The sequence below is a fragment of the Zosterops lateralis genome (genome assembly GCF_965231275.1).
Source record: "Zosterops lateralis genome assembly, chromosome: 23".
NCBI lineage: Eukaryota > Metazoa > Chordata > Aves > Passeriformes > Zosteropidae > Zosterops > Zosterops lateralis.
The window spans coordinates 1,037,856-1,065,757 of NC_139783.1; the positions used below are offsets into that span (position 1 = coordinate 1,037,856).

At 43.0% G+C, this 27,902-nt stretch overlaps 2 protein-coding genes across 2 annotated transcripts; both read right to left on the reverse strand.

Annotated features, from left to right (window-relative positions):
• Nucleotides 1-2,527: 2,527 nt before the first annotated feature.
• On the reverse strand, nt 2,528-26,030 carry LOC310918314 (signal-induced proliferation-associated 1-like protein 3; the record flags this gene model as incomplete). The annotated part of the gene is given in 9 exon segments (XM_083877168.1): nt 2,528-2,956; nt 6,301-6,870; nt 6,872-6,911; nt 12,194-12,351; nt 16,224-16,327; nt 17,573-17,747; nt 21,032-21,220; nt 23,953-24,080; nt 25,706-26,030. Coding segments are annotated over 9 exon segments (2,025 nt in total), but the record flags the coding sequence as incomplete, so codon positions are not given.
• LOC310918315 (signal-induced proliferation-associated 1-like protein 3) lies at nt 25,984-27,813 on the reverse strand (the record flags this gene model as incomplete). The annotated part of the gene is made up of 1 exon (XM_083877169.1): nt 25,984-27,813. One exon carries the CDS (start codon nt 27,811-27,813, stop codon nt 26,743-26,745), a length of 1,071 nt encoding a protein of 356 aa, XP_083733295.1. The 3' UTR covers nt 25,984-26,742.
• Between the last annotated feature and the right edge of the window lie 89 nt (nt 27,814-27,902).

Consider the following 27,902-nt stretch of genomic DNA (forward strand, 5'->3'; position numbering starts at 1 on the left):
AGGAGGAATTTTTGGGGAATTTTCGGAGGCATTTGGGGGAATTTTGAGGGAATTTTGGGAGGATTTTTTTGGAATTTTTGGTGAATTTTTGGGGAATTTTCGGGGAATTTTGGGAGGATTTTTTGGGAATTTTGGGAAGAATTTTGGGGAATTTTGGGAGGATTTTTTAGGGAATTTTGGGGGAACTTTGGGGGAATTTTGAGAGGATTTTTGGGGAATTTTGGGATAATTTTTTTGGCAATTTTGGGGGAATTTGAGGGGAATTTTGAGAGGAATTTTGGGAGGATTTTTTTGGCAATTTTAGGAGGATTTTTCAGGAATTTTGGAGGAATTTTGGGAGGATTTTTGAGGAATTTTGGGAGGATTTTTGGGAGGATTTTTTGGGACCAATTTGGGGAGGATTTTTGGTGAAATTTGGGAGGATTTTTGGGAATCTTGGAGGACTTTTGGGAAGAATTTTGGGAGGATTTTTTGGGAATTTTGGGGGAATTTTGGGGGAATTTTGAGAGGATTTTTGGGGAATTTTCGGAGACATTTTGGGTGGATTTTTTGGTAATTTTTGAGGAATTTTTGGGCAATTGGGGAGGATTTCTTGGGGAATTTTTTTGTGTTATTCCCTCACCTTTTCCCGTGCCCCGTCTGCTGTTCCCTGTTCGGAATCCCGGGATTTGGGGCCCGTTTTGGGCCCCCCCGGTGCCAGCCCGGCCCACTCCGGAACGGGGCCCGGAACGGTCCCGGCAGCGGCTCCGGAAACGGCTCCGGATCCGCCTTCGGCTCCAGCAGCGACTCCGACCAGCCCCTGGGGACAGTGGGGACATTGGGGACATTAATGGGGACACTGGGGACATTGGGGACATTGGGGACAATGGGGACATTGGGGACAATGGGGGCATTGGGGACATTGGGGACACTGGGGACATTGGGGACATTGGGGATAATGGGGACAATGAGGACAGTGGGGACAATGGGGACAGTGGGGACATTGGGGACAGTGGGGACAGTGGGGACAGTGGGGACAGTGGGGACAGTGGGGACAATGGGGACACTGGGGACAATGGGGTCAATGGGGTCAATGGGGACAGTGGGGACAGTGGGGACAATGGGGACAATGAGGTCAATGGGGACATTGGGGTCAATGAGGACATTGAAGTCAATGGGGACAGTGGGGTGACATTGGGGTCATTGGGGACATTGGGGACAATGGGGACATTGGGGACATTGGGGACATTGGGGACATTGGGGAAAATGGGGACATTGGGGACATTGGGGAAAATGGGGACACTGGGGACATTGGGGACATTGGGGACAATGGGGACACTGGTGGCACCAGGATGGCACTGAAGGAACAGGGGACATGTGGCACTGGTGGCACTGGGATGGCACCAGGAATGGGGACAACGGTGGCACTGGTGGCACTGGTGGCACCAGTGGGACAGGGGACAGGTGGCATTGATGGCACTGGGATGGGGACAGCGGTGACACTGGGATGGCACCAGGAATGGGGGCAGTGGTGACACCGGTGGCACCAGGAATGGGGACAATAGTGGCACTGGGATGGCACCAGTGGCACTGATGGGACAGGGGACAGGCGGCACTGGTGGCACTGGGAATGGGGACATTGGTGACACTGGTGGCACCAGGATGGCACTGAAGGGACAGGGGACAGGTGGCACTGGGATGGCACGAGGAATGGGGACAATGGGGACATTGGTGGCACTGGGAATGGGGACAATGGTGGCACTGGTGGCACTGGTGGCACCAGTGGGACAGGGGACAGGTGGCATTGATGGCACTGGGATGGGGACAGCGGTGACACTGGGATGGCACCAATGGCATCGATGGCACCCAAGACACCCAGGTGGCATCAATGGCATCGATGGTGACCAAGGGCCACCAATGGCACCCAAGACACCCATAAACCACCAATGGCACCAATGGGACGTTGACGGCACCAATGGGACGTTGATGGCACCAATGGCACCCAAGACAACCAGAAGACACCAATGGCACCCAAATGGCACCAATGTCAGCAATGGCACCCAAATGGCGCCAATGGCACCCAAGACTCCAAGATGGCACCCAAGGCACCAATGGCACCCAAATGTGACCAATGACACTCAACTCATCCTGATGCCACCATGGCACCCAAGACACCCATAAACCACCAATGGCACCCAAATGGCACCAATGGCACCCAAGACACCCACGAACCACCAATGGCACCAATGGCACCCAAGACTCCAAGATGGCGCCCAAATGCCACCAATGGCACCCAAATGCCACCAATGGCACCCAAGACACCCATAAACCATCAATGGCACCCAAATCACCAATGTCATCAATGGCACCCAAATGGCACCAATGGCATCAATGGCACCCAAATGGCACCAATGGCACCCAAGACTCCAAGATGCCACCAATGGCTCATGGATGACACCAATGGCACTTTGATGACACCAATGGCACCCAAGACTCCAAGATGGCACCCAAGACTCCAAGATGCCACCAATGGCCCATGGATGACACCAATGGCACTTTGATGGCACCAATGACACCCAAGACTCCAAGATGGCACCCAAGACTCCAAGATGGCACCAATGGCCCATGGATGACACCAATGTCATCCATGGCACCCAAGACTCCAAGACGGCACCAATGTCACCCAAGACCCCAGCACCCACCTCCTGGGCGTGCCGTCCTCGTGCGGCGGCACGATGACCACGGTGACGGTGACCGAGGTGCGCAGGAGGTCGATCATCTGCTCGTGGCTCAGGGCCACGGCGGCCACCTTGCACACCTCCAGGAGGCGGCTGCCGCGCCGCAGCCCGGCCTGCCAGGCGAAGCCGTACTCCTCCACCTCGGCCACGCTGCCGTCGGGGTGGACGTGGAATCCCAGTTGGCCGAGGCCGTTTCTCCTCAAGGTCATGTCGACGGTGGCGCAGCCCGGCGTCGTCATCTGGGGGGGGGAAATAAAGGAAGTTTTTGGTGGTTTTGAGTTTGTTTTTTTGGTTTGTTTCTTCTCGTTTTTTCCTCTCTACGTTTTTTCCTTAATTTTTCCCAATTTTTAAATCAATTTTCTGCATTTTATCCTAATTCTCTCAGTTTTTACATCAATTTCCTCCATTTCGCTCCATTTTACTTCCATTTTTCAACTTCCTCCATTTCTTTCCCTTTTCTCCCCATTTTTCTTCAATTTTACTCTGTTCTTACCCCAATTTTCTCCATTCTACCCCAATTTTCTCAATTTTACCCAAATTTCCTCCATTTTATTCTCATTTTTCCCCATTTCTCTCCCCATTTCTCCCCATTTCTCCCCCATTTTTCCCCCCAATTTTCCCCATTTTTTCCCCATTTTCTCCCCACATTTTTCCCCATTTCTCCCCTGTTTTTTCCCCTCCATTTCCCCAAATCTTCCCCCTTTTTTTCTCCCCATTTTCTCCCCATTTTTTCCCCCATTTCCCTCCCACTTTCTTTCCATTTTTTCCCCATTCGTCCCCTATTTTTTCCCCATTTTTTCCCCACTTTTTCCCCATTTTTTCCCCATTTATCTCTCATTTTTCCCCCTCCATTTCCCCAATTTTTTCCCCATTTCTCCCCCAATTTTCCCCATTTCTCCCCCCATTTTTCTGCACCATTTCTCTAAATTTTTCCCCGTTTCTCCCCTATTTTTCCCCATTTCTCCCCAATTTTTTCTCCTCCATTTCCCCAAATTTTTCCCCATTTTCCCCCATTTCTTCCCATTTTCTCCCCATTTTTTCCCCTCAATTTCCCCCACATTTTTTCCCCATTTCTCCCCATTTTTCCCCCTTTTTGCCCCCATTTTTCCTCCTCCATTTCCCAAATTTTTCCCCATTTCTCCCCCATTCTTTCCCTATTTTCCTCCCATTTTTTCCTCATTCCCCCCATTTTTTTCCCTTCCATTTCCCCAAATTTCCCCCCAATTTTTCCTTATTTCCCCTCACTTTTTTTCCCATTTTTTCCCCATTTCTCCCCCCATTTTTCCCCTCCATTTCCCCTCCACTTTCTTCCCTTTTTTCCCGATTTCTCTCCCTATTTCTCCCCCCATTTTCCCCTCCATTTCCCCAAATTTTTCTCCAATTTCCCCCCATTTCCCTCCCACTTTCTTTCCCCTTTCTTCTCATCTCTCCCCCATTTTTCTCCCATTTTTCCCCATTTCTCCCTCATTTTTTCCCCATTTTTCCTCCATTTCTCCCCCCATTTTTTCCTCCATTTTCCCCATTTCTCCCCCCATTTTTCTGCACCATTTCTCTAATTTTTTCCCCATTTCTCCCCCATTTTTCCCCCTCCACCTCCCCAAATTTTTCCCCATTTCCTCCCTCTTTTTTCCCTCCATTTTTCTCCCTTTTTTCCCCATTTCTTCCCCCATTTTTCTCCCCATTTTCCCCTCCACCTCCCCAATTTTTTTCCCATTTCTCCCCCCATTTTTTCCCCAATTTTCCCCCACCTTTTCCCCCCATTTTTCCCCCATTTCTCCCCGCCATTTTCCTCCCATTTCTCCCCATTTTTCCCCCTCCATCTCCCCAAATTTCTCCCCATTTCTTCCCCATTTTCCCCTCCATTTCCTGGGGGAACCAAATTTTTCCCCATTTCTCTCCCCATTTTCTCCCCATTTTCCCCCTCCACCTCCCCAAATTTTTCCCCATTTTTCTCCATTTTTCCCCCTCCACCTCCCCAAATTTTTCCCCATTTCTTCCCCATTTTCTTCCCATTTTTCCCTATTTCTCCACATTTCCTCCTCCATTTCTCCCCCCATTTTCCCCTCCATTTCCCCAAATTTTCCCCAATTTTCCCCCATTTTCTCCCCCATCTCTCCCCATTTCTTCCCCATTTTTCTCCCTATTTTTCCTCCCACTTTTCCCCATTTCTCCCCCCATTTTTCCCCCTCCATTTCCCCAATTTTTCCCCGGTTTTTCTCCCCATTTCTCCCCCATTTTTTCCTCATTTTCCCCCCATTTTTCCCCCTCCATTTCCCCAAATTTTCCCCCATTTTCCTCCCACTTTCCCCCCATTTCTCCCCCATTTTCCCCTCCACCTCCCCAAATTTTTCCCCATTTCTCCCCCAAAGTTTTCCCCATTTCCCCCCCATTTTCTTCCCATTTCTCCATTTTTTCCCCAATTTTTTCTCCATTTTCCCCCCCATTTTTCCCCCATTTCTCCCCCCATTTTCCCCTCCATTTCCCCAAATTTTCCCCAATTTTCCCCCACATTTTTCCCCATTTCTCCCCCAAAATTTTCCCCATTTCTCTCTCCATTTTCCCCTACATTTCCCTCATTTTTTCCCTGTTTTTCCTCCCATTTTTCCCTATTTTTCCCCTCCATTTCCCCCCCCTTTTCCCCCTCTATTTCCCCCACATTTTTCCCCAATTTCCCCCATTTTCTCCCCATTTTTCCCTATTTTTTCCTCCTCCATTTCCCCATTTTTTCCCCCATTTCTCCCCCCACTTCCCCCTCAATTTCCCCAAATTTCTTCCCATTTCTCCCCCATTTTCCCCCTCCATTTCCCCAAATTTTCCCCCTTTTCCCCCACTTTCTTCCCATTTTCTCCCCATTTTTCCCCATTTTTCCTTCATTTCTCCCCATTTCTCCCCATTTTTCCCCTCCATTTCCCCCACATTTTTCCCCAGTTTTCCCCCACCTTTTTCCCATTTTTTCCCCCATCTCTCCCCATTTCTTCCCCATTTTTCCTCCCACTTTTCCCCCATTTCTCCCCTCATTTTTCCCTCCATCTCCCCAAATTTTTCCCCAAATTTTCCCCCAAATTTTTCCCCATCTCTCCCCCATTTTTCCTCCCATTTTTCCTCCATTTCTCCCCCCATTTTTCCCCCTCCACCTCCCCAATTTTCTCCCCATTTTTCCCTCCATTTCCCCAAATTTTTCTCCATTTTTCCCCCTCCACCTCCCCAATTTTTTCCCCATTTTTCCCCATTTTCTCCCCCATTTTTCCCCCATTTCTCCCCTCATTTTTCCCTCCATCTCCCCAAATTTTTCCCCAAATTTTCCCCCAAATTTTTCCCCATCTCTCCCCCATTTTTCCTCCCATTTTTCCCCATTTTTCCTCCATTTCTCCCCCCATTTTTCCCCCTCCACCTCCCCAATTTTCTCCCCATTTTTCCCTCCATTTCCCCAAATTTTTCTCCATTTTTCCCCCTCCACCTCCCCAAATTTTTCCCCATTTTTCCCCATTTTCTCCCCCATTTTTCCCCCATTTCTCCCCTCATTTTTCCCTCCATTTCCCCAAATTTTTCCCCAAATTTCCCCCCATTTCTCCCCCCATCTCACCTTCAACCTCTGCACGATCTCCTTCGCCTCCTCGGCCGCTCCTTCCTCTCCTTCCGCTCCCTCCGGCGCCGCCAACGCCCTGACGCTCACCAAATCCCCTCTCCCGTAATAAATCCTCAACGCCGCCCCCTCGGCGCTCCAACCGATCACATCCCCGGTAAAACAATTAAAAACCACTTCCTTCGCTTCCAAATCCACCAAAACCACAAATTCCTTCGAAATCCCCAAAACGCACGGAATCTCCGCCCCTCCTTTGCCGAAATCCGACGCCGAGACGCGCCAAGAAACGGCGCCGGCGCTTTCCAGCTCCGCCAAAGGCCGAGCTTTGGATTTTTCTTTTTTTTTAGACGTCAAAGAAATGAGATTAAATTTCCCGGCCGTGTCCAATGGGGTGTTGGTGACGTAATTTTCGGCCAAATCGCGTAAATATTCTTGGCGGGTTCTGGTGGCCATGGTGAGGAATTTGTGGGATTTGTGGGCGGCGTTTTCGGCGTTGATGGCTTTGGCCAAGAGGAAAGAGCGGAAACGGTCGGAGCGGCGGAAGGTGACGCCGGATGGAGGGACGGGGGGGACCGAAGGGTGGGACGTCCTTGGAGCGGGTGACGGCGACGCTTTTTTTGGAGGAGAAAAATAGAAGATTTTTTGGGGGTTTTTAGAGGTTGGGGAAGGTTTTGGGGGTTTTTTCAAGGTTTGGGGTTGGTGAGTTTTTGGGGTTGGTCAATTTGGGTTTTTTAGGGTTGGGAAAAGTCTTTGGGGTTGGGCAGTTTGGGGTTTTTTAAGGTTTGGGGTTGGTCAATTTGGGTTTTTAGAGGTTGGGGAAGGTTTTTGGGGTTTTTTCAAGGTTTGGGGTTGGTCAGTTTTTGGGGTTGGTCAATTTGGGTTTTAGGGTTGGGAAAAGTCTTTGGGGTTTGGTCAGTTTGGGGTTTTTCAAGGTTTGGGGTTGGTCAATCTTTGGGGTTGGTTAATTTGGGTTTTTATGGGTTGGGAAAAGTCTTTGGGGTTTGGTCAGTTTGGGGTTTTTTAAGGTTTGGGGTTGGTCAATTTTTGGGATCTTCCAACCAATTTTTGGGATCTTTCAGCTCTTGGGATCACCAAAATCTTGAGGTTCTTCAAGATTTGGGGTTTTTCAAGGTTTGGGGTTGGTCAATTTGGGTTTTTAGAGGTTGGGGAAGGTTTTGGGGTTTTTTCAAGGTTTGGGGTTGGTCAATTTGTGGGATTGGCCAATTTTGGGGATCTTTGAACCGATTTTTCCATCAGCCAAGTCATGGGGTCACCCAAATCTTGAGATTCTTCAACTCTTGGGATCCTCCAATTTGAATCTTTGAGATCCTTCAACTCTTGGGCTCTGCCAACCAATTTTTGGGATCTTTCAACTCTTGGGATTCTTCAACTTTTGGGATTCCCCAATTTCAATCTTTGGGATCTTCCAACCAATTTTTGGGATCTTTCAACTCTTGGGATCACCAAAATCTTGGGATTATTCAACTCTTGGGATTCCCCAATTTCAGGGATCTTCCAACCAATTTTTGGGATCTTTCAACTCTTGGGATTCTTCAAGGTTTGGGGTTGGTCAATTTGGGTTTTTTAGGGTTGGGAAAGGTCTTTGGGGTTGGTCAGTTTGGGGTTTTTCAAGGTTTGGGGTTGGTCAATTTGGGTTTTTATGGGTTGGGAAAAGTCTTTGGGGTTTGGTCAGTTTGGGGTTTTTTAAGGTTTGGGGTTGGTCAATTTTTGGGATCTTCCAACCAATTTTTGGGATTTTTCAACTCTTGGGATCACCAAAATCTTGGGATTCCCCAATTTCTGGGATCTTCTAACCGATTTTTGGGATCTTTCAACTCTTGGGATTCTTCAAGGTTTGGGGTTGGTCAATTTGGGTTTTTTAGGGTTGGGAAAAGTCTTTGGGGTTTGGTCACTTTGGGGTTTTTTAAGGTTCGGGGTTGGTCAATTTTTGGGATCTTCCAACCGATTTTTGGGATCTTTCAACTCTTGGGATCGCCAAAATCTTGGGATTATTCAACTCTTGGGATTTCCCCAATTTCTGGGATCTTCCAACCAATTTTTGGGATCTTTCAACTCTTGGGATTCTTCAAGATTTGGGGTTGGTCAATTTGGGTTTTTTAGGGTTGGGAAAAGTCTTTGGGGTTTGGTCAGTTTGGGGTTTTTTTAAGGTTCGGGGTTGGTCAATTTTTGGGATCTTCCAACCAATTTTTGGGATCTTTCAGCTCTTGGGATGACCAAAATCTTGAGGTTCTTCAAGATTTGGGGTTTTTCAAGGTTTGGGGTTGGTCAATTTGGGTTTTTAGAGGTTGGGGAAGGTTTTTGGGGGTTTTTCAAGGTTTGGGGTTGGTCAATTTGGGTTTTTAGAGGTTGGGGAAGGTTTTGGGGGTTTTTCAAGGTTTGGGGTTGGTCAATTTGTGGGATTGGCCAATTTTGGGGATCTTTGAACCGATTTTTCCATCAGCCAAGTCATGGGATCACCCAAATCTTGGGATTCTTCAACTCTTGGGATCCTCCAATTTGAATCTTTGAGATCCTTCAACTCTTGGGCTCTGCCAACCAATTTTTGGGATCTTTCAACTCTTGGGATTCTTCAACTTTTGGGATTCCCCAATTTCAATCTTTGGGATCTTCCAACCAATTTTTGGGATCTTTCAACTCTTGGGATTCTTCAAGGTTTGGGGTTGGTCAATTTGGGTTTTTTAGGGTTGGGAAAGGTCTTTGGGGTTGGTGATTTTGGGGTTTTTCAAGGTTTGGGGTTGGTCAATTTGGGTTTTTATGGGTTGGGAAAAGTCTTTGGGGTTTGGTCAGTTTGGGGTTTTTTTAAGGTTTGGGGTTGGTCAATTTTTGGGATCTTCCAACCAATTTTTGGGATCTTCCAACCAATTTTTGGGATCTTTCAGCTCTTGGGATGACCAAAATCTTGAGGTTCTTCAAGATTTGGGGTTTTTCAAGGTTTGGGGTCGGTCAATTTGGGTTTTTAGAGGTTGGGGAAGGTTTTGGGGGTTTTTCAAGGTTTGGGGTTGGTCAATTTGTGGGATTGGCCAATTTTGGGGATCTTTGAACCGATTTTTCCATCAGCCAAGTCATGGGATCACCCAACTCTTGGGATTCTTCAACTCTTGGGATCCTCCAATTTGAATCTTTGAGATCCTTCAACTCTTGGGCTCTGCCAACCAATTTTTGGGATCTTTCAACTCTTGGGATTCTTCAACTTTTGGGATTCCCCAATTTCAATCTTTGGGATCTTCCAACCAATTTTTGGGATCTTTCAACTCTTGGGATTCTTCAAGGTTTGGGGTTGGTCAATTTGGGTTTTTTAGGGTTGGGAAAGGTCTTTGGGGTTGGTGATTTTGGGGTTTTTCAAGGTTTGGGGTTGGTCAATTTGGGTTTTTATGGGTTGGGAAAAGTCTTTGGGGTTTGGTCAGTTTGGGTTTTTTTTAAGGTTCGGGGTTGGTCAATTTTTGGGATCTTCCAACCGATTTTTGGGATCTTTCAACCAATTTTTGGGATCTTCCAACCAATTTTTGGGATCTTCCAACCAATTTTTGGGATCTTCCAACCAATTTTTGGGATCTTTCAGCTCTTGGGATCACCAAAATCTTGAGGTTCTTCAAGATTTGGGGTTTTTCAAGGTTTGGGGTTGGTCAATTTGGGTTTTTAGAGGTTGGGGAAGGTTTTGGGGTTTTTTCAAGGTTTGGGGTTGGTCAATTTGTGGGATTGGCCAATTTTGGGGATCTTTGAACCGATTTTTCCATCAGCCAAGTCATGGGATCACCCAAATCTTGGGATTCTTCAACTCTTGGGATCCTCCAATTTGAATCTTTGAGATCCTTCAACTCTTGGGCTCTGCCAACCAATTTTTGGGATCTTTCAACTCTTGGGATTCTTCGACTTTTGGGATTCCCCAATTTCAATCTTTGGGATCTTCCAACCAATTTTTTGGGATCTTTCAACTCTTGGGATTTTTCAAGGTTTGGGGTTGGTCAATTTGGGTTTTTTTAGGGTTGGGAAAGGTCTTTGGGGTTGGTGATTTTGGGGTTTTTCAAGGTTTGGGGTTGGTCAATTTGGGTTTTTATGGGTTGGGAAAAGTCTTTGGGGTTTGGTCAGTTTGGGGTTTTTTTAAGGTTTGGGGTTGGTCAATTTTTGGGATCTTCCAACCGATTTTTGGGATCTTTCAGCTCTTGGGATCACCAAAATCTTGAGGTTCTTCAAGATTTGGGGTTTTTCAAGGTTTGGGGTTGGTCAATTTGGGTTTTTAGAGGTTGGGGAAGGTCTTTGGGGGTTTTTCAAGGTTTGGGGTTGGTCAATTTGGGTTTTTAGAGGTTGGGGAAGGTTTTGGGGGTTTTTCAAGGTTTGGGGTTGGTCAATTTGTGGGATTGGCCAATTTTGGGGATCTTTGAACCGATTTTTCCATCAGCCAAGTCATGGGGTCACCCAAATCTTGGGATTCTTCAACTCTTGGGATCCTCCAATTTGAATCTTTGAGATCCTTCAACTCTTGGGCTCTGCCAACCAATTTTTGGGATCTTTCAACTCTTGGGATTCTTCAACTTTTGGGATTCCCCAATTTCAATCTTTGGGATCTTCCAACCAATTTTTGGGATCTTTCAACTCTTGGGATTCTTCAAGATTTGGGGTTGGTCAATTTGGGTTTTTTAGGGTTGGGAAAGGTCTTTGGGGTTGGTCACTTTGGGGTTGGTCAAGATTTGGGGTATTTGGGAGAAATTTCGGAGAAATTTGGGAGAAATTTTCAATTTTTTTTGGTAAATTTTCCATATTTTCGCTAAATTTCGGGATAAATTTTTCCAAATTTTTTTCGGTGGGAATTTTTTGGGAATTCCTCACCTGTAGGAGACATTTTCAGAACAGGGAGAATTTTTAACCAATTTTTTGGTAATTTTTCATCAATTTTTTAACCGATTTTTTAATAAATTTTCCGTATTTTCGGTAAATTTCGGGATAAATTTTTCCAAATTTTTTTTTTTTGGAATTTTTTGGGAATTCCTGATGTGATCCCCACCTGTAGGAGACATTGTCAGAGCAGGGGGAAGTTTTTACAAATTTTTAATAATTTTTCGCCAATTTTTTGCCGATTTTTTAATAAATTTTCCGTATTATCGGTAAATTTTGGGGTAAATTTTGGGGTAAATTTTTCCAAATTTTTTTGGGAATTTTTTGGGACTTCCCCATGTCATCTCCACCTGTTGGAGACATTGTTTGAGCAAGAGGAATTTTAAACCAATTTTTGCCGATTTTTTGTAATTTTTTTCCATATTTTCGGCAAATTTTTTCAAATTTACGGTAAATTTTGGGATAAATTTTTCCAAATTTTTTTTTGGGAATTTTTTGGGACTTCCCCATGTCATCTCCACCTGTAGGAGACATTTTCAGAGCAGGGAGAATTTTTTACAAATTTTTTTTTTGTAATTTTTTGCCAATTTTTTTTCTAATTTTTTCGGTAAATTTTCCGTATTTTCGCTAAATTTCGGGATAAATTTTTCCAAATTTTTTTCGGTGGGAATTTTTTGGGAATTCCTCACCTGTAGGAGACGTTTTCTGAGCAGGAGAAATTTTTTACATATTTTTTGTAAATTTTTTCTAAATTTTTCTGTATTTTCGGCAAATTTTTTCAAATTTTCGGCAAATTTTGGGGTAAATTTTGGGGTAAATTTTTCCAAATTTTTTTTCGGAATTTTTTGGGATCCCTCATGTGATCCCCACCTGCAGAAGACATTGTCAGAAGAGGGAGAATTGTTAACAAATTTTTTGTAATTTTTTTTCTAAATTTTTTCGTATTTTCGGCAAATTTTTTCAAATTTTCCGGTAAATTTTGGGGTAAATTTTGGGATAAATTTTTCCAAATTTTTCCTAATTTTTTTTGGGAATTCCTCACCTGTAGGAGACGTTTTCGGAGCAGGGCTGGTGGGCTCTGACGATGATGAAAACGTGCTGGAAGTGGGAACGGACGTTCTGCGGCGTGAACGGCAACGCCCCCGGCTCTTGGAAGATGATGGTGACGATGTCGTTGCCGATGTGGCGTTTCCGGAGAAGCTGATTTGGGGATTTTTTTGGGAAAAAAATATGGTGGAAATGGGTTGGATGAAGGTTTGGGATGGTCCAAGTGAAATTTGGGATTGGCCAAATTTTGGGATCCTTCAAGGCTTGGGATGATTCAAGTTCCAGGAATTTTGGGAGGATTTTTAGGGGAATTTCAGGGAATTTTTGGGAGGATTTTTAAGGTGAATTTCAGAGAATTTTGGGAGGATTTTTAGGGGAATTTCAGGGATTTTTTAGGGAATTTTGGGGTGGAATTTTGGGGGGATTTTGGGTGGAATTTTGGGAGGATTTTTAGAGGAATTTCAGAGAATTTTGGGAGGATTTTTAGGGGAATTTCAGGGAATTTTGGGGTGAAATTTTGGGGATTTTTGGTGGAAATTCCAAGAATTTGGAGGACCCAACCCTTGGGATCCCCCAAATTTTGGGATCTCCCAACCCTTGGGATGATTCAATTTCCAGGAATTTTGGGAGGATTTTTAGGGGAATTTCAGGGAATTTTTAGGGAATTTTGGGGTGGAATTTTGGGGGAATTTTTAGGGGAATTTCAGGGAATTTTGGGGTGGAATTTTGGGAGGATTTTTAGAGGAATTTCAGGGAATTTTGGGAGGACTTTTAGAGGAATTTCAGGGAATTTTGGGAGGATTTTTAGGGGGAATTTCAGGGAATTTTGGGAGGATTTTTAGGGGAATTTCAGAGAATTTTGGGAGGATTTTTAGGGGAATTTCAGGGAATTTTGGGAGGATTTTTAGGGGAATTTCAGGGAATTTTGGGAGGATTTTTAGGGGAATTTCAGAGAATTTTGGGAGGATTTTTAGGGGAATTTCAGGGATTTTTTAGGGAATTTTGGGGTGGAATTTTGGGAGGATTTTTAGAGGAATTTCAGAGAATTTTGGGAGGATTTTTAGGGGAATTTCAGGGAATTTTTAGGGAATTTTGGGGTGGAATTTTGGGGGGATTTTGGGTGGAATTTTGGTGGAATTTTGGGGGGATTTTGGGTGGAATTTTGGGAGGATTTTTAGGTGAATTTCAGAGAATTTTGGGAGGATTTTTAGGGGAATTTCAGGGAATTTTGGGGTGAAATTTTGGGGATTTTTGGTGGAAATTCCGGGAATTTGGAGGACCCAACCCTTGGGATCCCCCAAATTTTGGGATCTCCCAACCCTTGGGATGATTCAACTTCCAGGAATTTTGGGAAGATTTTTAGAGGAATTTCAGGGAATTTTGGGAGGATTTTTAGGGGAATTTCAGGGAATTTTGGGAGGATTTTTAAGGGGAATTTCAGGGAACTTTGGGAGGATTTTTTGAGGAATTTCATGGAATTTTGGGAGGATTTTTAAGGGGAATTTCAGGAAATTTTGGGAGGATTTTTGGAGGAATTTCAGGGAATTTTGGGAGGATTTTTAGGGGAATTTCAGGGAATTTTGGGGGGATTTTTAGGGGAATTTCAGGGAATTTTTGGGAGGATTTTTAAGGTGAATTTCAGAGAATTTTGGGAGGATTTTTAGAGGCATTTCAGGGATTTTTTTAGGGAATTTTGGGGTGGAATTTTGGGGGGATTTTGGGAGGATTTTTAGAGGAATTTCAGAGAATTTTGGGAGGATTTTTAGGGGAATTTCAGGGAATTTTGGGGTGAAATTTTGGGGATTTTTGGTGGAAATTCCGGGAATTTGGAGGACCCAACCCTTGAGATCCCCCAAATTTTGGGATCTCCCAACCCTTGGGATGATTCAATTTCCAGGAATTTTGGGAGGATTTTTAGGGGAATTTCAGGGAATTTTTAGGGAATTTTGGGGTGGAATTTAGGGGGAATTTGGGGTGGAATTTTGGGGGGATTTTTAGAGGAATTTCAGGGAATTTTGGGAGGATTTTGGGAGGAATTTCAGGGAATTTTGGGAGGATTTTTAGGGGAATTTCAGGGAATTTTGGGAGGATTTTTAGGGGAATTTCAGGGAATTTTGGGAGGATTTTTAGGGGAATTTCAGAGAATTTTGGGAAGAATTTTAGGGGAATTTCAGGGAATTTTGGGAGGATTTTTAGGGGAATTTCAGAGAATTTTGGGAGGATTTTTAGGGGAATTTCAGGGAATTTTGGGAGGATTTTTAGGGGAATTTCAGAGAATTTTGGGAAGATTTTTAGAGGAATTTCAGGGAATTTTGGGAGGATTTTTAGAGGAATTTCAGGGAATTTTGGGAGGATTTTTAGGGGAATTTCAGGGAATTTTGGGAGGATTTTTAGAGGAATTTCAGGGAATTTTGGGAGGATTTTTAGGGGAATTTCAGGGAATTTTTGGGAGGATTTTTAAGGTGAATTTCAGAGAATTTTGGGAGGATTTTTAGAGGCATTTCAGGGATTTTTTAGGGAATTTTGGGGTGGAATTTTGGGGGGATTTTGGGTGGAATTTTGGGAGGATTTTTAGAGGAATTTCAGAGAATTTTGGGAGGATTTTTAGGGGAATTTCAGGGAATTTTGGGGTGAAATTTTGGGGATTTTTGGTGGAAATTCCGGGAATTTGGAGGACCCAACCCTTGGGATCCCCCAAATTTTGGGATCTCCCAACCCTTGGGATGATTCAACTTCCAGGAATTTTGGGAGGATTTTTAGGGGAATTTCAGGGAATTTTCAGGGAATTTTGGGGTGGAATTTTGGGGGGATTTTGGGTGGAATTTTGGTGGAATTTTGGGGGGATTTTGGGTGGAATTTTGGGAGGATTTTTAGGTCAATTTCAGGGAATTTTGGGAGGAATTTTGGGTGGAATTTTTAGGGAATTTTGGGTGGAATTTGGGTGGAATTTTGGGGATTTTTGGTGGAAATTCCAAGAATTTGGAGGACTCAACCCTTGGGATTCTCCAAACTTTGGGATCTTCCAACCAAACTTTGGGATCTCCCAACCCTTGGGATGATTCAACTTCCAGGAATTTTGGGAGGATTTTTAGAGGAATTTCAGGGAATTTTGGGGTGAAATTTTGGGGATTTTTGGTGGAAATTCCAAGAATTTGGAGGACCAACCCTTGGGATTCCTCAACTTCCAGGAATTTTGGGACGATTTTAAGGGGAATTTCAGGGAATTTTGGGAGGACTTTTAGGGGAATTTCAGGGAATTTTTAGGGAATTTTGGGGTGGAATTTTGGGAGGATTTTTAGGGGAATTTCAGGGAATTTTTGGGAGAATTTTTAGGGGAATTTCAGAGAATTTTGGGGTGGATTTTTGGGAGGATTTTTAGGTGAATTTCAGGGAATTTTGGGAGGAATTTTGGGTGGAATTTTTAGGGAATTTTGGGTGGAATTTGGGTGGAATTTTGGGGATTTTTGGTGGAAATTCCAAGAATTTGGAGGACTCAACCCTTGGGATTCTCCAAACTTTGGGATCTTCCAACCAAACTTTGGGATCTCCCAACCCTTGGGATGATTCAACTTCCAGGAATTTTGGGAGGATTTTTAGGGGAATTTCAGGGAATTTTTAGGGAATTTTGGGGTGGAATTTTGGGAGGATTTTTAGGGGAATTTCAGGGAATTTTGGGGTGGAATTTTGGGAGGATTTTTAGGGGAATTTCAGAGAATTTTGGGAAGATTTTTAGGGGAATTTCAGGGAATTTTGGGAGGATTTTTAGGGGAATTTCAGGGAATTTTGGGAGGATTTTTAGGGGAATTTCAGGGAATTTTGGGAGGATTTTTAGGGGAATTTCAGGGAATTTTGGGAGGATTTTTAGGGGAATTTCAGAGAATTTTGGGAGGAATTTTAGGGGAATTTCAGGGAATTTTGGGTGGAACTTTGGGCATTTTTGGGAGGATTTTTACGGGAATTTCAGGGAATTTTTGGGATTTTGGTGCCGGAACACCGCGGAAGGTTCCGGAACGCCGGGGCGGTACCTGCTGGCGGTTGTTGGGGGTGTAGGGCAGCATGGTGGACACGTGGAACATGATCTCGTAGTCCTGGAACGTCGTGTAGAGCGAGTGGGTGCCCGTCGAGTCGGCTGCGGAAAACCGGGAAAAACCGCGACGGTGAAATCCCGGTGAAATCCCGGGAAATCCCGGTGAAATCCCGGTGAAATCCCCAATGAAATCCCAATGAAATCCCGGTGAAATCCCAATAAAATCCCGGTGAAATCCCAATGAAATCCCAATGAAATCCCAATGAAATCCCCAATAAAATCCCGGTGAAATCCCGGTGAAATCCCAGTGAAATCCCAATGAAATCCCAATGAAATCCCAATGAAATCCCAATAAAATCCCCAATGAAATCCCAATGAAATCCCGGTGAAATCCCGGTGAAATCCCAATGAAATCCCAATGAAATCTCAATGAAATCCCAATGAAATCCCGGTGAAATCCCAATGAAATCCCAGTGAAATCCCAATAAAATCCCGGCAAAATCCCAGTGAAATCCCGGGAATGTTCCCAATGAAATCCCAATAAAATCCCAATGAAATCCCAATGAAATCCCAATAAAATCCCAATGAAATCCCCAATGAAATCCCAATGAAATCCCGGTGAAATCCCAATGAAATCCCAACGAAATCCCAATGAAATCCCGGTGAAATCCCGGCAAAATCCCAATGAAATCCCAATGAAATCCCGGTGAAATCCCAATAAAATCCCAATGAAATCGCAGGAATGTTCCCAAAATTTCACTCCTGGTGTCCAATCAGGAGTATCCAATCCTTGGGATCCTTTAAGTTTTGGGATCCTTCAATTTTTGGGATCCTTCAACCTTTGGGATCCCCCAAGTCTTGGAATCCATTCCTGGGATCCTTCAACCCTTGGGATCTTCCAGTTCTTGGGATTCCTCAACTCTTGGAAACCTTCAACCCTTGAGCTCCCTCAACTCTTGGAATCCATTTTTTGAATCCTTCAACCCTTGGGAACCTTCATCTCTTGGGATCACCCAACTTTTGGGATGACCCAACCCTTGGGATCTCCCAACTTTTGAAATCCTTCAACCTTTGGGATCCCTCAACTCTTGGAATTCATTCCTGGGAACCTTCAACCCTTAGGAACCTTCAACCCTTGGGATCTCCCAACTTTTGGGACCACCCAACCCTTGGGATCCTCCAACCAACTCTTGTGATCTTTCAACCCTTGGGATCTCCCAACTTTTGGAATCCTTCAACCATTGGGATCTCCCAACCCTTGGAATCCTTGAAACCTTCAATTCTTGGGATCACCCAACCCTTTGGACATCCCGGTAAAATCCCAAATAATCCCCCCAAAGAACTCACTCTTGGTGTCGAGCTGCGCGGCGTATTTGGTGAAGGATTTGAGGGAAACCTTCTCGCCCAGGAGGGTGAGGAACTCGTCGAGGGCGGGGCCGGCGGCCTCGTTGTTGTACATTTCCTCCTCCGAGCTCTGCCCGGCCTTGCAGTAGAGGATTCCAACCTTGTGCCGACGGCAAAGCTGAGGGATGGAGGGAGATTTGGGGGTTTTTTGGGGGGTTTTTGGGGTTTGGGGGGTTTGGGGTTCCATCCTTGTGCCGACGGCAAAGCTGAGGGATGGAGGGAGATTTGGGGGTTTTTTGGGGGTTTTTTGGGGGTTTTGGGGTTTGGGGTTTGGGGGGTTTGGGGTTCCAACCTTGTGCCGACGGCAGAGCTGAGGGATGGAGGGAGATTTGGGGGTTTTTGGGGTTTTTTGGGGTTTTTTGGGGTTTTTGGGGGTTTTTGGGGTTTGGGGGGTTTGGGGTTCCAACCTTGTGCCGACGGCAAAGCTGAGGGATAGAGGGAGATTTGGGGTTTTTTTGGGGGTTTTGGGGTTTTTTTGGGGGCTTTGGGGGTTGGGATTTGGGGTTTGGGGGGTTTGGGATTCCAACCTTGTGCCGACGGCAAAGCTGAGGGATAATGGGAGATTTGGGGTTTTTTTGGGGTTTTGGGGTTTGGGGTTTGGGGGGTTTGGGGTTCCAACCTTGTGCCGACGGCAAAGCTGAGGGATAGAGGGAGATTTGGGGGGTTTTTGGGGGGTTTTTTGGGGGGTTTTTGGGGGTTTTTGGGGTTTTTTGGGGGGTTTTTGGGGGTTTTTGGGGTTTGGGGTTTGGGGGGTTTGGGATTCCAACCTTGTGCCGACGGCAAAGCTGAGGGATGGAGGGAGATTTGGGGGTTTTTTGGGGGTTTTTTGGGGGTTTTGGGGTTTTGGGGTTTGGGGGGTTTGGGGTTCCAACCTTGTGCCGATGGCAAAGCTGAGGGATAGAGGGAGATTTGGGGTTTTTTGGGGGGTTTTGGGGTTTTTTTGGGGTTTGGGGGGTTTGGGGTTCCAACCTTGTGCCGACGGCAAAGCTGAGGGATAATGGGAGATTTGGGGGGTTTTTTTGGGGTTTTTTTTGGGGTTTTGGGGTTTGGGATTTGGGGTTTGAGGGGTTTGGGGTTCCAACCTTGTGCCGACGGCAAAGCTGAGGGATAAAGGGAGATTTGGGGTTTTTTTGGGGGGTTTTGGGGTTTTTTTTTGGGGTTTTGGGGTTTGGGATTTGGGGTTTGAGGGGTTTGGGGTTCCAACCTTGTGCCGACGGCAAAGCTGAGGGATGGAGGGAGATTTGGGGGTTTTTTTTGGGGTTTTTTTGGGGGTTTTGGGGTTTGGGGTTTGGGGGGTTTGGGGTTCCAACCTTGTGCCGGCAGCAGAGCTGAGGGATAGAGGGAGATTTGGGGGGTTTTTTGGGGGGTTTTGAGGTTTTTTTGGGGTTTTGGGGTTTGGGGGGTTTGGGGTTCCAACCTTGTGCCGACGGCAAAGCTGAGGGATAGAGGGAGATTTGGGGTTTTTTTTGGGGGTTTTTTGGGGGTTTGGGGGTTGGGATTTGGGGTTTGGGGGGTTTGGGGTTCCAACCTTGTGCCGACGGCAAAGCTGAGGGATAATGGGAGATTTGGGGTTTTTTTGGGGGGTTTTGGGGTTTTTTGGGGTTTTTTTGGAGGGTGTTTGGGGTTTTGGGATTGAAGATTTGGGAAATTTGGGGGGTTTGGGGATTTGGGGGTTTGGGGATTGGGGTTTAAGGATTTGGGGGTTTGGGAATTTGGGGATTCAGATTTGGGGTTTGGGGTTTTTGAGGGTTTGGGATTTTTGGGATTTGAGGTTTTGGGGTTTTGGGGATTTGAGGGTTTGGGGATTTGGGGTTTTGGGATTCAGATTTGGGGTTTTGGGGTTTGGGGTTTTTGGGGATTTGGGATTTGGGGATTTGGGAATTGGGGATTGAGGATTTGGGAAATTTGGGGATTTGGATTTGGGGGTTTGGGGTTTTGGGATTGAGGAATTTGGGGTTTTTGGGGTTTTGGGATTGAGGATTTGGGAAATTTGGGGATTTGGGATTTTGGGGTTTGGGGTTTTGAGGGTTTGGGGGTTTGGGGTTTGGGGTTTTGGGGGGTTGGGGATTTGGGATTTTGTGGATTGGGAATTTGAGATTTGAGAATTTAGGACTCGGGATTAGGAATTTGAGGATTTAGGGATTTGGGGTTTTGGGATTCAGATTTGGGGTTTTGGGGTTTGGGGTTTTTGGGGGTTTGGGGATTTGGGGTTTGGGATTGGGAGATTGGGAAATTTGGGGTTTGAGGATTTGGGGAATTTGGGGATTGGGAATTTGGGAGCCTCAGAAAATCCTGAAGAAATATTAAAAAAATTGAAATAAAATGTCTAAAAAAAATCGCGAAAAAATTGCGAAAAAATTCCTAAAAAATTCAAAAAAAATCCTAAAAAATCCAAAAAAAATCCTAAAAAATTCTAGAAAATCCCTAAAAGCTCTAGGAACACCCCCAGGAGTCTCAGAAAATCGTGAAGAAATATTAAAGAAATAAAAAAAAAATTTTGGGAAAATCGCAAAAAAAATTGCGCAAAAATCGCGCAAAAAAATCGCAAAAAAAAATTGTAAAAAAATCTTTAAAAATCCCAAAAAATCCTAAAAAAATTCTAGAAAATCCCTAAAACTTATAGGAACACATTCTAGTAATCCTAAAAAATCCTGAATAAATTAAAAAAAAAATCAAATAAAATCTTGAAAAAAATCTCGAAAAAATCGCGCAAAAAAATATTGCGAAAAAAATTCGTAAAAAAATCCAAAAAAAATCGTAAAAAATCACAAAAAAATCCTAAAAAATTCTAGAAAATCTCTAAAACTTATAGGAAAAGACTCTAATAAACCTAAAAAATCCTGAATAAACTAAAAAAAAATTTCAAATAAAATCTTGAAAAAATGTCTAAAAAAATCGCGAAAAAATGGCGCAAAAATCGCGAAAAAAAATCGTAAAAAATCCAAAAAAAATCGTAAAAAATCACAAAAAAATCCTAAAAAATTCTAAAAAATCCCTAAAAGCTCTAGGAACACCCCCAGGAGTCTCAGAAAATCCTGGAAATATATATTAAAAAATTTTAAGAATATTGAAAAAAATACCGAAAAAAATCGCGCAAAAATCGCGCAAAAAAATCACAAAAAAAATCGTAAAAAATTAAAAAAAAATCCTAAAAAATCCCAAAAAAATCCTAAAAAATTCTAGAAAATCCCTAAAAGCTCTAGGAACACCCCCAGGAGTCTCAGAAATTCGTGAAGAAAAAAAAAATTGAAAAAAAATCTTGAAAAAATACTAAAAAAATCGCGAAAAAAATCGCAAAAAAATCGCGAAAAAAAATCGTAAAAAATCCAAAAAAAATCCTAAAAATTCCAAAAAAATTTCAAAAAAATCCTAAAAAATTCTAGAAATTTTTAGAATTTTTACCCCTTGCTCATCCAGCTTGAGGAGCTGCTCGGTGACTTTGGGCGTGGGCAGTGCCAGCCTCAGGCACTGAATGTTGAGTTCGGGGACGACGAATTCCAGGACGTCCCGTAAGGGAATTCCCCGAACGGAGCCGGCCTTGGACGTGCTGGGAGTGGCGTCTTCCAGGATGGAACCGCGAAGAGTCACCAGCTGGAAAAAAAAAGGAAAAAATTTGGGTTAAAATGAGGGAAAAATGGGGAAAAAATGAGGGGAAAATGGGGGAAAAAATGGGGAAAAAATGGGGGAAAATGAGGGAAAAACGAAGGAAAAATGTGGAAAAAAATGGGGAAAAATGAGGGAAAAATGAGGGGAAATGAGGGGAAAAATGGGGAAAAAATGGGGGGAAATGAGGGAAAAATGAGGGGAAAATGAGGGGAAAATGAGGGAAAAATGAGGGAAAAATGAGGGAAAAATGAGGGAAAAATGAGGGGAAAATGAGGGAAAAATGAGGGGAAAATGAGGGAAAAATGAGGGAAAAATGAGGGGAAAATGAGGGAAAAATGAGGGAAAAATGAGGAGAAAATGAGGGAAAAATGAGGGGAAAATTAGGGGGAAAATGAGGGAAAAATGAGGGGGAAAATGAGGGGAAAAATGAGGGAAAAATGGGGGGAAAAATGGGGAAAAATGAAGGAAAAAATGGAGAAAAATGAGGGAAAAATGAGGAGAAAATGAGGGAAAAAATGGGGAAAAATGAGGGGGAAAAAATGGGGAAAAATGAGGGGAAAATGAGGGAAAAATGAGGGAAAAATGAGGGAAAAATGAGGGAAAAATGAAGGGAAAATGAGGGGAAAATGAGGGAAAAAATGGGGAAAAATGAAGGAAAAATGTGGAAAAAAATGGGCAAAAAAGGAGGGAAAAATGAGGGGAAAATTAGGGGGAAAATGAGGGAAAAATGAGGGGAAAATGAGGGGAAAATGAGGGAAAAAATGAGGGAAAATGAGGGGGAAAATGAGGGAAAAACATGGGGAAAAATGAGGGGAAAATGAGGGAAAAAATGAGGGAAAATTGGGGGAAAAACGAGGGAAAAAATGGGGAAAATGAGGGAAAAATGAGGGGAAAAATGAGGGGGAAAAATGGGGGAAAAATGGGGGAAAATGAGGGAAAAATGAGGGGAAAATGAGGGGAAAATGAGGGAAAAAATGAGGGGAAAATGAGGGAAAAAATGAGGGAAAAATGAGGGGAAAATGAGGGGAAAATGAGGGAAAAATGAGGGAAAATGAGGGGAAAATGAGGGGAAAAATGAGGGAAAAATGAGGGAAAAATGAGGGAAAAATGAGGGGAAAATGGGAAAAAAATGAGGGGGAAATGTGGGAAAAAATGGGGGAAAATGAGGGAAAAATGAGGGAAAATGAGGGAAAATTGGGGGAAAATTTTGGGGTTTTTTTGGGGTTTTATTGTGGAATTAAAGGGAATTTTATTCTGGAATTAAAGGAGATTTTATTCTGAAATTAAAGTGAATTTTAGGGGATTTTATTGTGGAGTTAAAGGGAATTTTATTCTGAAATTAAAGGGGATTTTATTGTGGAATTAAAGGGAATTTTATTCTGAATTTAAGGGGATTTTATTCTGAAATTAAGGAATTTTTATCTTGAAATTAAAAGGAATTTTGGAGATTTTTTCCCTGGAATTTTGGGATTTTTTGGGAGGGAATTTTGGGACATTTTTGGGATAATTTTGGGATATTTTTGGGGTGAATTCTGGGATATTTTTGATGTAATTTTGGGATATTTTTGGGGTAATTTTGGGATATTTTTGGGATATTTTTGGGGCAATTTTGGGCTGTTTTTGGAGTGAATTCTGGGACATTTTATGGAGAATTTTGGGGGATTTTTTTCCTGTAATTTTGGGATATTTTTGGGATATTTTTGGGAAATTTTTGGGTTAATTTTGGGATATTTTTGGGATATTTTTGGAGGAATTTTTGGGGTATTTTTGGAGGAATTTTTGGGATAAATTCTGGGATAATTTTGGGATATTTTTGGGGATAATTTTGGAATATTTTTGGGATATTTTTGGGATGAATTCTGGGACATTTTTGGGATATTTTTGGGGTAATTTTGGGAATTTTTTGGGATAATTTTGGGATATTTTTGAAGGAATTTTTGGGGTAATTTTGGGACATTTTTGGGATATTTTTGGGGTAATTTTGTGCTGTTTCAGGACTGAATTTTGGGATATTTTTGGGTGGGAATTTTGGGATTTTTTTTGGTAATTCTGGGACATTTTTGGGGTAATTCTGGGATATTTTTGGGATAATTCTGGGATATTTTTTGGGGAATTTTTGGGACATTTTTGGGATAATTTTGGGATATTTTTGGGATATTTTTGGGATAATTCTGGGCTATTTTTGGGATATTTTTGGGGATAATTTTGGAATATTTTTGGGATATTTTTGGGATATTTTTGGGGTAATTTTGGGATTTTTTGGGATATTTTTGGAGGAATTTTTGGGGTAATTTTGGGAAATTTTTGGGTTAATTTTGGGATATTTTTGGGATATTTTTGGAGGAATTTTTGGGGTAATTTTGGGACATTTTTGGGACATTTTTGGGGTAATTTTGGGAATTTTTTGGGGTAACTTTGGGCTATTTTTGGGATATTTTTGGGGTAATTCTGGGATATTTTTTGGGTAATTTTGGGATATTTTTCCCTGTAATTTTGGGATAATTTTGGGATAATTCTGGGATAATTCTGGGATATTTTTGGGATATTTTTGGGCTAATTCTGGGATATTTTTGGGATATTTTTGGGGTAATTTTGGGGTAATTTTGGGACATTTTTGGGGTAATTTTGGGAATTTTTTGGGGTAACTTTGGGCTATTTTTGGGCTAATTCTGGGATATTTTTGGGCCATTTTTGGGTGTTTTTGGGGCTGTCTGGACCTGGCTGGTGCGGCAGATGAGGCGGTGCAGGAACTGGGGGCTCTCACTGGGCTCCTCCAGCCGCTCCCTCCGGACGCTGACGGCGACGGGGCCCAGCTTGTCGTCAATGCCAAAGTAATTCCAGTGCTCTGCGGGGAAAAATGGGGAAAAATGAGAAAAAAATGGGGAAAAATTGGGATTTGGGGGGGGAAAATGAAGATTTGGGGGGAAAAATGGAGAGAAATGGAGAAAAAATGGGGTTTCAAGAGGGAAAATGGAGAAAAAAATGGGAATTTTGGGGGAGGAAAGAGGGAAAAAAAAGGAAATTTGGAGGAAAAAATGGGAATTTTGGAGAAAAATGGAGATTTGGGGGAGAAAAGTGAAAAGAAATGGAAATTTTGGGGAGAAAGGAGGGAAAAAATGGGGATTTTGGAGGAAAAAATCAGGATTTGAGGGAAAATGGGGATTTGGGGGAGAAAAATGGGAATTTGGGAGGGAAAAGTGGGGATTTGGGAGGGAAAATGGGAATTTTTGGGGAAAAATGGGGATTGAGAGGAGAAAAGTGGGAAAAAAAGGGAATTTGGGGAAGAAAAATGGGGATTTTGGGGAGAAAGTGAAAAGAAATGGGGATTTGGGGAGAAAAGGGAGAAAAAATGGAAATTTGGAGGAAAAATGGGGATTGGGGGAGAAAAATGGAGAAAAAATGGGGATTCGGGAGGGAAAAGTGAGAAAAAAATGGAAATTTTCGGGAGAAAAGTGGGAAAAATGAGAATTTGGGGAAAAAAAAAAGGGGATTTGGGAGGGAAAAAATGGGAATTTTGGAGAAAAGGTGACGCCACAGGGCCCAGCTTGTCGTCAATGCCAAAGGAATTCCAGTGAAATGGGGGAAAAATGAGAATAAAATGGGATTTGGGAGGAGAAAAAGGGGATTGGGGAGAGAAAGGAGGGAAAAAATGGGGATTTGGGGGGAAAAAATGAGGATTCGGGAGGGAAAAATGAGAAAAAAATGGAAATTTCGGTGAGAAAAAATGAGAAAAAAAAGGGGGAAAATTAAAGGGAGAATGGGAGAAAATTCAGAAAAAAATGGGGGAAAATTCAGGAAAAATGGAGAAAAAATGGGAGAAAATTTAGGAAAAATTGGGGGGAAATGGAGGAAAAAATGGGGAAAAATGGAGGAAAAAATGGGAAAAAATGGGGAAAAATGAGGGAAAAATGAGAGAAAAAATGGAAAAATTGGGGAAAAATGGGGGAAAAATGGGGGAAAATTAAGGGAAAAATGGAGAAAAAAATGGGAAAAAAATGGGGAAAAAATGAGGGAAAAATGAGAGAAAATTCAGGAAAAAATGGGGAAAAATGGGAGAAAAATGGGGAAAAAATGGGAGAAAATTGGGGAAAAAATGGAGAAAAATGAGGGAAAAAATGGGAGAAAAAATGGAAAAATTGGGGAAAAATGGGGGAAAAATGGGGGAAAATTAAGGGAAAAATGGAGAAAAAAATGGGAAAAAAATGGGGAAAAAATGAGGGAAAAATGGGGAAAAAATTGGGGGAAAAATGGGGAAAAATGGGAGAAAATTCAGGAAAAAAAGGAATAAAATTCAGGAAAAAATGGTGGGAAAATGGATGAAATGGAGAAAAATGGGGAAAATGAGGAACAAATGGAGAAATTAAGAAAACAAACAAACCTGGGGCAGCTCCAACTCCGAGAACTCAGGAATTTCAGCCTCATCCCATCCCTTTAACCCTAAAAAACCCCCAAAATTCCCAATTTTCCCACCTTTTCCATGAAAATAATCCCGATAATATGTGGCTCCCAAATCCACGTGCTCCAGGCTGGAAGTGCTGAGCCTCTCTGGATTCCTCTGCTGCTCCTTTGGGAATTCCAGCACCGAAATTCCAGCATTTGGTGCCTCCCAACATTCCCACAGGGCACCAAATCCAATGGGGGAAAGGCACAGGGACAACGGGGAATGGGGGGAAACATGGGGGAAAAATTGGGGAAAAATGGGGAAAAAATGGGAGAAAATGAGAGAAAAAATGGAGGAAAAAATGGGGAAAAAATGGGGAAAAAATTGAGGAAAAAATGGGAGAAAATTAAGGAAAAAATGGGAGAAAATTCAGGGGAAAATGGAAAAAAAATGGGGGAAAAATGGGAGAAAATGGAGGAAAAAATCGGGAAAAAATGGGGAAAAATGGGGAAAAATGGGACAAGAATGGGGAAAAATGAAGAAAAAATGAGGAAAAATGGGAGAAAATTCAGGAAAAAATGGAGGAAAATGGGGAAAAAATGGGAGAAAAATAGGGAAAAAATGGAGAAAAATGTGGGGAAAATGGAGGAAAAAATCGGGGAAAATTCAGGAAAAAATGGGAGAAAATGAAGGAAAAATGGAGAAAAATGGGGGAAAATGGAGTAAAAAATCAGGAAAAATGGGGAAAAAGAGGGGAAAAAAGGAGAAAAAATGGGGGAAAATTTAGGAAAAAATGGGAGAAAAAATCGAGAAAAATGGGGAAATTGAGGAAGAATGGGGGGAAAAATGGGGGAAAAAATCAGAAAAAAATGGGAGAAAATTCAGGAAAAATTGGGGGAAAATGGAGGAAAAAATGGGAGAAAATTCAGGAAAAAATGGAGGAAAAATGGGGGAAAAATGGAGGAAAATTCAGGAAAAAAATGGTGGAAAAATGGACGGAAATGGAGAAAAATGGAGGAAAAATGGGGAAATTCAGAAACAAATGGGAAAATTGGACAAACAAACCTGGGGCAGCTCCAACTCCGAGAACTCAGGAATTTCATCATCATCAATCACATCCCACCCCCTAAAGCCCCCAAAAAATCCCAAAAAATTCCCAATTTTTCCCAAAATTCCCACCTTTTCCATGAAAATAATCCCGATAGTATCTTGCTCCCAAATCCACGTGCTCCAGGCTGGAAGTGCTGAGCCTCTCTGGATTCCTCTGCTGCTCCTTTGGGAATTCCAGCACCGAAATTCCGGCATTTGTGGCTCTTCCAACATTCCCAAAATCCATCAAAATTCCCGAAGAAGAAAAAGCAGAATTTGATTTGATAAAACTCAAATCTCTTTCTCCTCTTCCGCCGCCGATTTCGTTCCGAAAATGGGGACAACTCAATAATAAATCGTTGCTGGTGTCGTCTCCCGAATCAAATTCTAAATTTTCTTTGGAATTTAAATCTTCGACGCTGGAAAAAATGAAATCAGAATTTGCAGAAGCGGCCGAAGCTCCTGTCGTCGTGTTCCGTCGTTGATTTTCCGCAAAACCGGCGGAAACGGCTTCGAAAAAGAAACTTTGGACGTCGAAATGAGCGAAACTTTTTCTGCAAATCCAAGATTTTGCGGGTTTTTGGGGAGATTCTTCGGGATCTTTCGGGTTGAGGAGTTTTTTAAAAATCGAATCGTCGGGTTTGAGGCAACGACGTCGAGGTTTGGAAAATTCTTCGGGTTTTGAGGAGGAAAAATCGGGTTTTGGAGAGGAAAAATCGGGTTTTGGAGAGGAAAAATCGGGTTTTGGAGAGGAAAAATCGGGTTTTAGAGAGGAAAAATCGGGTTTTGAAGAGGAAAAATCGGGTTTTGAGGAGGAAAAATCGGGTTTTGAAGAGGAAAAATCGGGTTTTGAAGAGGAAAAATCGGGTTTTGAGGCGGAAAAATCGGATTTTGGTGAGGAAAATTTGGGATTTTTAGTTCTGAATTCGTTGAGCATCTCAAAAAAACTTTGTTCAGGGATTCCTTGGATGTCGATGGAGGAAGTGCTGCCGTATTCCCGAAATAATCCGGGATTGTTGATTTTTTCCGGGATTTCCTCGGGGTCGCATTCGCTCAAAGTCACTTCGCTGCTGCTTCTTTGCCTCAAAAAACCTTCTGGAAATTCCATTTCTTGGAGGTTTTGATGAGGTTTGTGAGAGAAATGGTTGAAAGGTTTGGATTGGGATGAAAAAGGGAAAATTTGGGGTTTTTTCGGGG